Here is a 10,773-nt window from a genome sequence, read left to right as displayed (position 1 = left end):
GGCTCTATTCTATGAGGAGGCAACGGGCCTGGCATTTCTGGTCCCCACGTCTTAATATCATGCTCACAGTCAGACCTGCTGTTGCCCTTATGTCTTCCTGGCTGTATTATGAAGTGTGTGCTGCCACTGTCTCCGTGTTTGGTGCTGTCCAAGTGGTCATTTCTACCTCCAGGTCCTGGTGTTCTGACTCTGGTGATGTGAAGGAGGAACATCAACAAAGAGAAGCAACTTCAACAAACATGTTTCAGAAGATTGTGCTTTTATGCTATGCTACTGGAATGAGAGGGAACAGGGCCAAGATTCCACCTCCACGATCCCACAGGAAGAACAATCAGGAGAATTATGCACATCTAGGAGAGGGGAGAACTGAGGCCAGATCTTCCAGTAAAGTGGCCGGATAGACTCAGGCTTAGGCCACAGGAGCCAGGCCGATCTGGTTGTTGGCTCTGTCGAAGACGGTAAAGTACTGGCGGATGAAGACGTCACCCAGGATCCAGAGCTCTCCGCTGCTGGTGTCCAGGTCCATGCCTTCAAAGCCGCTGATGCAGCTGTCATCCTCCTGCAGAAAAGGAGGATAAAACCAGAGATAGGAAACAGACTAAGTGGTGACAGGTGCTTGGGGATCAGCATCAAGGACCATAGTCCACTACAAGGCACGTGCACGGAGGAGCTTCCTGCCTCGTGTGTGGGGACTCGGCTCTTCTTAGCCTGGGGTCCACGTGTATGAACTGTTCACTACACTTGGTTCCAGGGATGACTAGACATATTCCAGTATCTCTGGCAGATGCACAAACCCTGAAGCCCACATTGGAGCTAGAGGGTTTAGGGGAACTCAGTTGTTGGGAGGATTTTGGGAGCCCTGGTGATACAGCCTTTTCTGATTATTCTAATCCCTTCCAGAGGTGAGCTATCAGTTCTTTTCATTCACTCGGTCACTGGTCCACAACCTCGGCTGCACATTAGAAGCTCTTAGGAAGCTTTGCATCCCACCCCACCAGCCAGGCCTCATCCCCTACTAATTTATCAACATCCCTCAGGCTGTGGCTGGGCATCAGTCCTTCTTGTTGACTAACATGGACCCACTGGGCAAAACGAATATTCCACCTGCGTTATCATAGGAAGAAGAAGTTGGCCTGTGGCTCATTTGGAAAAGATGTGTCACTTGGTAGAGATAGTGGGGGTGTCATAAGCCATGACCCCATGGAAGTTAGGATCGCCATTTGCCCAACCCTTTGTAGCGTTGATGTGGTCAATATCACTTGACTACCCTAACCACATTCTGAGTGTGGGGAAAGCCGTAGATCAGATGAGGAAACTGTGGCTGAGAGAGGTTGCAAGTGACTCAGAATCAATGGGCTAGTAATTGAGATCCAGAGTGTGGACTCAGGGGTCCAACTAGAAATCCTCTTTCCATGCCATCACTGTTTGCCTGCCTTTTCCCCTTTGAATGCTCTTTCCAAATTCTCATTCACGCATTGATTTTGAACGTATTCTTCTTCTGGGATGGCTGTCCAGAGCATACGTCAGCTTCAGCTCGTAGAACTGCACTTTCCCTAGTGCCAATGGGGAGTATGTGGCCAGATTCTATGGAGGTGCGTGTAGGTGGGAGACACGGAGCCCACTTACCTCTAGGATGTAGGCACTGGGACTCAGAGGGAACTCAACACCATTGATGGTGAAGACGATGTCAGGCAGGCTGTAGATGGATGAGCAGCTGATCACCGCCTGGAAAGAGCAAGGGTTGGAAGGGATTGCCTTCCTTCTGCATGGCGGTCCCACCGCCTTGGTCTACAATGGGGCAGTGAAGTCCTGCCTACCTCGCCAGAGGAGTCCTCACTGGCTCCGATGTAGCTCTGGATGTTGTCAATGCCAGAAGTTGGGCCAGCCAGCAGAGAGGTGCCGGTGTCAACAATGGCCTGGCAGCCCCCGCTGCAAGCGATGGACTCTCCATTCATGGTGATGCTGAAAGCGAGATGCAAGTAAGGGTCTTTCAGCTGAGCCCCCAGGGAGTCATTTCTCCAGGGAGGAACCAAGTCACCCCAGAGGGTCCTTCCCGCCCAACCATTGGCCAATACATGAAATGTCAGCTTCTCTCCTTCACACCCTCATTCATTCATGCATTCATTTACTCAACAAATCTTTACTGATGCCTACTCTGTGCTAGGCCTGGGAGATGAAATGCCAAACGAGGCAGCCTCACAGTTTTTGGCTGCAGGGAGCTCACAGTCTAGCTAGAAAGATAAGTTAGACCAAGGAAGAGCCGCATGAGCGGGGCACAGGACAGGGGAACAGAAACACAAGCCAGGGTGAGGAGCAACCTAGAAGGGCTTCTCAGGGAATCACACAGCCCGAGGTGGCCAAGGAGGTGAAGAGCTGGAGGAGGACGTCCCAGACAGAGGGGGAGGCATGAAACGAAGGATGAGACAAGAGGAGCAGGGACAGGAGTGACAGGAACTCAGGAAGTTTTTGCACGGCTGGGGCAGACGTGAGTGGACCCAGTGTCCCAGTTTGCCCAGGACTCTCCTAGTTTTAGAACTGAAAGTCTTGAGTCCCAGGAAACTACTGACACCTGGGCAAACCTGGAGTAACCCTAGCAGGTCAGTCAGGGGAGGAACAGTGGGGGAACGAGGCTGCACGCATGAGGGGCGGGCCCATAAGTGGAATGGGGATGGAATGGGTTCAAACGACTTCTCTGGCATTTTGCCCTGTCCCTAGACTGAAAGTGACATTTTTCCTAGAATGGGAGGAGCATGTGCCAGGTGACAGGTCCCCTAAATGCCAAGATGTGTGGACTGGTGGGTCCTCCACCTCTCCCCAGGGACGCTGATGTCCTGTCTCTGTGAGCAGAAGGAAAGTGGCTGCTCATCCTTGCAGAGCATCTGGGGTCCCAGACAGCTCTGCTTCTCAAGTCAGATGATTTTCTTGGATTTCTCTGCCTTGGACAACTTCCACCCTCTACTCCTGGTGCACATTTTCCTATCCTGGCTGTTCCAGGGAGATTCTGAAAGCTCAGTTAACTATTAGTCCATAGAGAAATGAGATCTGGGGTCTATCAGGCTAGTGCCCATCCAAGGCGATGTGATCTCACCTGTCCACGGTGATCTGCCAGTAAGCCTCTTCAGAAACAGGCACCCAGTTCAGACTTCCAGAATAGTAAGAGGAATCGATGCCACCGAACATCACCACGCTGCCACTCTCATCATCGCTGTTGAAAGTGGGAGAAAGACAGGAATTCATTCTTTCATCTGAACATCTGCTGTGTGCATCCTAAGAGTTACCCTTGATTGGGCTCTTGCCTGTGGCAGGAGCCATGCTGAGTGTGACGGACAGGGTTCCTTTAATCCTCACACCAAGGCACATATAGTGGTGACATTTATTATTCTGTCCCCTTTACAGGGAGGAAGCTCAGGCTCAGAGAAATGGGATGACTTGCTCAAGGTCCCACAGTCAGGGGGTGCCAGAACCAAGATTAGAACCCAGGACTTTCTGGTGCCAGAGCGTGTGGTTTCTACCACATCCTCACTCTCGTTGCCCTGGGGACCTCAAGAGAGATGAATGTGTGACAGTGTTTGGTCTTAAGGACTTGATAGCATAGATGCCTGGTTCTCAGCCAGGGGCACTTTTGCCCCCAGGGGACATTTGCCAATATCTGGGGACATTTTTGATTTTCATGATTAGGTTGGGGTCAGAAGTGCCACTGCTGTCTAGTACGTAGAGTCCAGGCAGGCTGCTAAAGATCCCACAATGCACAGGACAGCCCCGAACAACAAGGAATCATATGTCCAAAATGTCCATAGCACTGAGACTGAGACACCCTGATCTCGTTGGGGAGATCAGATGGCCCCCAAGAAGTATCTAAGTTCCCGTAAAGGCGGAGGATGTCTAGGAGCCGACGTGACTGTTAAGGGGCCAACAGGATAATAGGGCCCTCCTGTTGTAAATTACTCCTGTTGTAAGTTTCCTACTTGTTACCACAATATTCATTATCTGAATCTCTGCAGCTTCAGGTTTTATAGGGAAGCAAATATTTGTGATAATAAGAAATTAATCATCAAGGACAGGTCACAGATATGACAGTCCCCACTCACCTCACCCCACATCAACTTTCCTGTAAACATCTGATGGTAAGTACAACGTGACACAACGAGTTTACAGTAGAAGACGGAACAGCTAAAGAAACATATCAACAACGACAATGGCTTCAAAAGAGAAGGATGAGAGCGTCAGAGGAAAGCTGAGAGTCTCGGGAAACTGATGACACCCTCAGATATTCCTGTATAACCTCGACTCAACCAAAACCAAACTGGTTTATTCTTTATTCATTCTTAGGATTAACTCATTGTCACAACTGGAACCTAGATCTTGTTAACAAATGACCTAAACTTGCGTTAGTCACTTGGATGTTCCATTGTTTAAGATATAAATCCCCATCAAATATTCTTTTCATTGCTTTGGAATTTTGGCCCCTCTCTTTAGTGTACTCATTTTAAATCGTGGTCTTTTTGGGCCAACGATGAGGGGACTGGGGCAGGAGGGAAAATGGCTGACATTTGACTTGTGTCAGTCAGGATAACAAAGACTCAGCTGGTAAATGAGATGAATGAAGACGGTTCATCAGAGAGAGATTTGGCCCCATTCTCTCCAAAGGTACAGTTCTCAAGCCTTAGGATTTGACCCTTCCAATCCCATGCTGGCTGAGACTCTCTTTTCCCACCCAGTGCCCTCTTCTGGGCCAGGTGACCATGACCTCACTGCTGGACTTACGAGCTCAGGTAGACAGAGAAGAGGTCTTGGGAAACCAGACCCTGGTCCCATATGTTGTCAAAGACGGGAGTGGCCCCGGAGGCGGAGATGCTGGGGTAGGCAAGACCCAGGATGCCGTCAAAGGGAGCGTAGTACAGGAAGGAGCTGGGCTCCGACTCGCTCAGGCCAAAGATCTGGTTGGTGTCCTCGATGCCTCCAACCTGAGTGGGGGGAACCAAGATGTTCACAACCAGCTTGTGTTGACTGAGCACTGCAGGGGGCCAGCCCTGGGCACAAAGCATCCCTCGTTCATCCCATGTAGGATTTGGCTTCCGGGGCATCAGGATGGAAGGAGGGGAGAGGGATGGTCTCTGGGAATGTTTGTTATTCTGCTGGAAGTAACCTTTGCAGCTGATCTCCAGATGGACACAGTCTGCAACTTGGTGTGAGAATTTGCTGCAGAACAGATGGGGTCTGTGAGTTGCTGTGTGTTCCAGATGTTCGGATGCAAATCAGACCCCAGGCAAATCAGAGCCCTTGCCCCCTGCCCCACCTGGGAAGGGGAGGTGCTTTTGAAGCTTCCGTGACTAGAGGAGGTGCTGAAGGTGGGGGGAGGAGAAAGAGGAGGAGGTGCTAAAGGAGAATGGAGCCTTTTCCTATCTTCTCTCCCACAATCCATAGCACTCAGCTTGGATGGGCTGAGGTTGGCTTATGGCTCCAGGCATCCCACCCCCTTACCCACTACTGTCCCACCTAGAAATGTCTGTGACGTCTTTGCCACTTCTGCATCCCCCTCCTCAAATCAGGTTACTGTACCGATACTGAAGCCCGTATTGCTTGAATGAGCTGATTATGGGGGTGCACTGTGGCCTCCACGGTCCCCCAAAGCTGGTCCTTGGACTGGGCAGGATGAGTCATTGGGGCAGCAGGTGCTCACCCTGACAGTATCGTATCCGAGGACGCCTGTCATGCTGCCGGTGCCGTAGGTGATGGAGACCGACTCACTGGTGGCCTCGTAGGTAGAGGAATCCTCAGGGTTGAAGCGGTTGTGGTCGGCTGGGAGTACAAGAAGTGACATCATCAACCTCAAAACCTAAGCAAGAATCGGGGCCAGTGATGTCTTTCTGGGGGGGCTGCCTTGGTTTGGGGTGGGGCTTTGGAGGACAAAGGTGCCCTTTCCCCAGATGTTGGAGCCCAAACATCTCCAGGTTCCATTCCTGCCTGGTTGGACTAAGTGGGACCATCTGCCTGGTGGAAGGTCCCCAGCCAACTCCGTGGTCCTCCCAAGGACCCCAGGCAAACACTGAGCAGAGCAGGTCCACGGCTGCCCATGGCAGGAGCCCCTTCACAGTGCACTGTGAACAGCCCATGACACAGCTAAAATGTCACGGTCACAGTGTTACAATGCTTCGGTTCAAGTTATGAAGGGGAGGATTCCAAGAGCTCCTCCTCTGAATCAAAAGTCAGGTAACATGCTGGAAGAGGAAGGAACTTGAAACACTGTCCGTGAATCCCAATGACAAACTCTCTTTTGTTAGTGAACAGATGGTTTTTTTTTTAAAGTGAGTTCATGATTCAGCTGTCATGCTTTTGAGTCACTTTTTCCTAACCTCCCTCTCACTTTGGTCCCCCCTTACTCCCCTGAGCTGTGCTTATTCAGGAGAGCTGCTCTCTGCCATTGGACTGAATCCCTTTGGGGGCAGGGACCATGTGTGATTCACCGTCTATCCCCAGGGCACCTGAGCCCTTGCTGGGCATATAGGTGCTCGGGAAATGCCTGATAGAGAATTCCAGAGGGACTCCAACAGGCTGGAAATCGCAATTATTTGAAGCCCCTGAGCGTTCAGGGCTCCCAGGTCAGTGGGTGCTGGGGTCCCGGGCAGGGCCAGGCACTCACAGCAGGCGAGACTGGAGCAGTAGACCGAGGGCACCCACAGGTTGGAGGAGCCGGTGTCAAAGATGACGGTGAACTCCTGAGCGGGAGTTCCGATGCTGATGGTGCCGAAGTACTCCTCCTGTGGGGCGGGGACAGCACAGGTCACTCCCCATCCTGGGACCCCGGCCAGGGAGCAGGGCCTTGTGGGGCTTCTCCTCAGCTCCCCACCCTCACTGCTCTCCTTGCCTTTCTCTCCCTGTCCAATGCAGCCATCCTTCAAGGCCCCGCCTGAACTCCCCTCCTCCTTGATGACTTCCCTGATTCCATCCCTGTTTCCCTCTGACTGTCTCTTCTAAGCACCATCAACACCTAATAAGAATCTGCTGTCCCCTCTTCAGCTCTCCTCCTGAATGTCTTAGTCGTCCCATCCTAGAGGACACACCATCTCAGAGGACAGTAGGTAACCTTATAGCACCCAGCAGAGTAAATGCTCAAAGATGCATTCAGTAAATGGTCGACCAGGAGATAAAGAAGTCTTCTAAAGCTGGAAACCCCTGGAGATATCTTGTTCCTAAATCGAGGTGTGTACAGCATGTTTTGAGGAAGGGCGTGGTCAGGATTTTTATTCTTAGTGGCAGCCCTGTCTCCCTTGCCAGCACTTCTAGCCACACTGGTCTGGCTCTTCTTTGTTGATGACAAGCTCATTCCCATCCCAGGGACTTGCCCTTGCTATTCCTGTGCTAGGAAAATGTTTCTTCTGGATCTTTCCGTGGTCTGCTCCTTCTGCTCAATCATTCAGAGCTCTAGTCACACATCATCTGCACCAAGAGGCCCTCCCTGACAACTTCATCTAAGTTTGCCCTTCCCCCATTCTTCTTCTTCCCATTACTCTAATTAATTAGCTTTTCTTTTCATCAAATGTCATTATGTGACGTTATCTTGCATACTATTTATTTGTCACCTATTTGCCTTCTCCTCTGGAGTAAAACTTCAGCAACTTTGTTTCTTCATCACTGTTTTCTCAGCTCCATGCACAGAGCCTCTGCCACATAGTAGATGCTTCATAAATATTTGTTAACTGAATAAATGGGCTGACTTTACCAAGCTGTTACCAAGACCCAGGCGCTGTGCTAAGCCTCCAAAAAAACATTATCGTGTTAATTACTTGCAACAACCCTCTAGTGGTACATATTCATGGCTGTTTCACTGATGAAGGAACTGACGCGCGATCAGAGAATTTAAATGACTTGTCCAATGTCGCATGGCTCAGAACCATTTAGCTCAGATTTGCACCAGGTCTGGCAGATTTCACAGGCTGAGGTCATAACCACAGGCAACATTCCTTCCTATCGTTGGCCCTGTGCCTCACACAGGAGAGACACAATATCTACAGAAGGGCAGGCCATTGCCATTGCTCTCTAAATAGAACAATGAGAGATCATCCTGAAACTCCACACTGATCATGTCAACCCTCCTGGTTAAGAAGATTCAGTGGCCATGAGGACACATGCCCTCATCAGCGACTCTGGTCTGGCTCTAGCCACCAACCCCACAGTCCTCACTCTGCGCCTCCCTCCCTCTCTGCTCTCAATGAACACTAGCTCCTTTCCTCAAATGCACTCTGCTCTCTGCTGTCCCAGGGTCAGGCACAAGCCATCCCGCTCTTGGGGACAATCTCTTGCCCTCTCTGACCTCCACTTCTCCTTCATTGACCAGGGGAGGTGTCCTTGCCTGCTACCTGCCAGCCTCTCACATTGTCACCTATACTGCATAGCCCTTGGTCTGTTTGTACTTTTCACTGATGGTTAGGCTCAATGATGATTGTCTCTCCCTACTAGACTGTGAGCCTCATGAGGGCAGGGGCTGTGCCTGGTTTTCTATCCTGCTGCTTCCCCCAGGTCCAGTACAATCCTGGGCACATAAGGAGGTGCTCTGCATACGTAAACACCGAATGAATGAATGAACAAAAGAATGAGAGCAACATCTCTGATGTGACTTTTCCTGTGCCTCTGAGATCCAAGGATCAGACACCTGGGTCACTGCCTCAGGGCTTAGAGCACTGCTCCACCTTCCAAGACCCCTGGGAACCCCTCTTTCCTCCAGGCCAAGTCCTCAGTGCCAGGCCCCACCGCCCTGCATGGCCCTGCACTCACATCCATGTAGTTCTCCAGGCCCTCTGTGTCTGCCAAGGTGGCAGCCTCCTTGGGGAAGTACTTGCTGGCTGGGTTGCGGGGATGCTGCTTGAGGAAGTCTGCCAGCAGGCCGTTCTCGCGCAGGTTCTGCCTCAAGGACTTCTTTTTGACAAGCGGAACCCTGTGGCAGAGCATTTGCAAACGGGATGGTTGGAGGAGAAAGTGTCATTAGGGAAGGAGTCTGCTCAGGGGTGCTGTGGAAGGCAGGGAAGGTCAAGGAGGCTGATTCCAGAGAGGCAGAAGGAAGGAAGTCAAGAGAGGAGATGCTCCCATTTTTTCTCCACAAATGAAGAGAGGTTCAGTGGTTCCCCAAAGTCGCCTGGCCCAGTGATGGAGCTGGATACCAAACGCAGGCTGGACTTGAGGGCCAGGTCTGTTAAGCACGTCTGCGGGGCTGTTTCCCCAGAAGGACAGAGAGAAACAAGAAAAGAGACTCAACACAGTGGAAGAGAGTGAGGAGTTGTATGAAGGAAGAAAGGAAGAAGAAAACTTGGGGAGGAAAGGAAGACAGGGTGACAGGCAGTGAAGGGAAGCAGCCCCTTGGAAGCTGTTCTTCGTGCCACCTGTCCCCCAGACTCACTTGTAGATAAGGCACTCAGAGAGCGCCACCAAGCTGAGCAGCAGCAGCCACTTCATGGTTCTTCCTGGGTCCCAAGTCTCCAGAGAAGGGAAGATGGGTGGAAGGCGTACAGCAGAGGCAAGAGCTGCTCCTTATATATAGCACAAGTCCTCGGGAACCTGCCTTATCAGCCTCCAAACGTCATCCATTATCCTAGCCCCAAACACAAAGCTTCCTGATACGATTGTCCCTGCCCCTGTGCCATGTTCTGAGAAGTTTCCATTTGGGCAGTTTTCCACTGTAACCACATCCCATGATTAGGATGAACCTGCATAGTGTGAGCCATGGAGTGGTGGCTTGTTTCTCAAATAAGGAAAAGGGCCTGCATGGAAACTTGACAAGCAGAATATCTTGACAAAATTGTTGTAATGTGCACTTAACATTGAACAGATGTCAAAGGAGTTCAATGTACCCCGATTTCTCCCACTGGGACAGATGGCTGGGATTCTTGGAGAACCAACCCCACTTAGCGATGGGCCATGTTCCTGAAGCTGCTAACACGGACCACATTTGTAGGTCAGTGGTTAGGGATCAGGACACATTTCCCTAAAGAAATATCATTTTGTGGGTTGTTGGTTGTCTAACTAGCCTACGGGCCTTATTATGCTCTTGCATAATATATTGTGCTCATGGCAATGGAGCTGAGACTCAGGATAGTGATGTGTGCAGTACAGAGGAAGAGGAGGGAGTGAAGCAAGTGGAAGAATGATGCCTTCCTTTCCTGGAGGAAGCACACTTGAAAACGTCCAGGTTTGTCCTTGGAATCTGTGCCCCTCACTTTTGCACCCCTTCTCTCCCTACTGCTCCTCTCCCATGCTCTCAGGTGGCTGGGAGCCTCCACCTTTGAGATCCCAGCTGGGTCTGACTCTCCCAGGAGCCCCATGCTTAAAACTTGACTGAATCAGCTGCCTCAGAGGAAAGCAATCTGGGCAAATTCATACTAGTGGGTGAATGACTTAGAAAGGTTGTCTCTTTAAAAGAACATGCTTACCAACCCCATGGATTCTCTACTTTGGGGGATTTACTCAGTGGATGCAGTGGAGTGGAAGGTGATTGAGAATTGTGGAGGAGGGGGATATGTGGGAGGGAGGTAGCCTCACCAGGAGGTAGCCAGCTGTATCCGCAGATCTTGTTCTGATAGCAGATTCCCTGGGCCATCCCAGGTTTTTCCAGCATATGGAAACACAGATTCCATAAAAGTTCCAAATTTCCCCGAGTGCTCTGGGTGAACATGGCAGGGCGAGTTGTGCCACATCGTTTGTGTGTTTCTCTTCCTTGGCAGTTACACGACACAGCGTAGATTTATTGACCTCTGACTCTGAGCTCATTCTGGTAAGTAATAT

General features: G+C 50.9%; 1 protein-coding gene across 1 annotated transcript; it reads right to left on the bottom strand.

Annotated features, from left to right (window-relative positions):
• Positions 1 to 240: 240 nt before the first annotated feature.
• Positions 241 to 9,462, bottom strand: LOC123275608 (pepsin A-like). Its single transcript, XM_070487258.1, has 9 exons — positions 9,392 to 9,462; positions 8,773 to 8,932; positions 6,641 to 6,758; positions 5,681 to 5,799; positions 4,765 to 4,964; positions 3,089 to 3,205; positions 1,818 to 1,962; positions 1,627 to 1,725; positions 241 to 559 (listed from the first exon to the last, which is right to left on the bottom strand). The coding sequence occupies exons 1-9, from the start codon at positions 9,445 to 9,447 to the stop codon at positions 410 to 412; spliced, it is 1,164 nt and encodes a 387-aa protein (XP_070343359.1). The 5' UTR covers positions 9,448 to 9,462; the 3' UTR covers positions 241 to 409.
• Between the last annotated feature and the right edge of the window lie 1,311 nt (positions 9,463 to 10,773).

Source organism: Equus asinus, chromosome 17 (genome assembly GCF_041296235.1).
Source record: "Equus asinus isolate D_3611 breed Donkey chromosome 17, EquAss-T2T_v2, whole genome shotgun sequence".
In the NCBI taxonomy this organism is placed as follows: Eukaryota; Metazoa; Chordata; class Mammalia; order Perissodactyla; family Equidae; genus Equus; species Equus asinus.
Note: the sequence above shows the minus strand (reverse complement) of the source record. Positions and strands in the feature narration are given on the sequence as shown.

What these genes read in the sequence shown, in the direction of transcription:
- LOC123275608 (XM_070487258.1), bottom strand. Translation starts at nt 9,447, where the DNA reads ATGAAGTGGCTGCTGCTGCTCAGCTTGGTGGCGCTCTCTGAGTGCCTT. An exon ending in TCTGAGTGCCTTATCTACAA is followed by an intron (nt 8,933 to 9,391) that starts GTGAGTCTGGGG and finishes GCTCTGCCACAG; the next exon opens with GGTTCCGCTTGTCAAAAAGA. An exon ending in GCCTGGAGAACTACATGGAT is followed by an intron (nt 6,759 to 8,772) that starts GTGAGTGCAGGG and finishes CCCGCCCCACAG; the next exon opens with GAGGAGTACTTCGGCACCAT.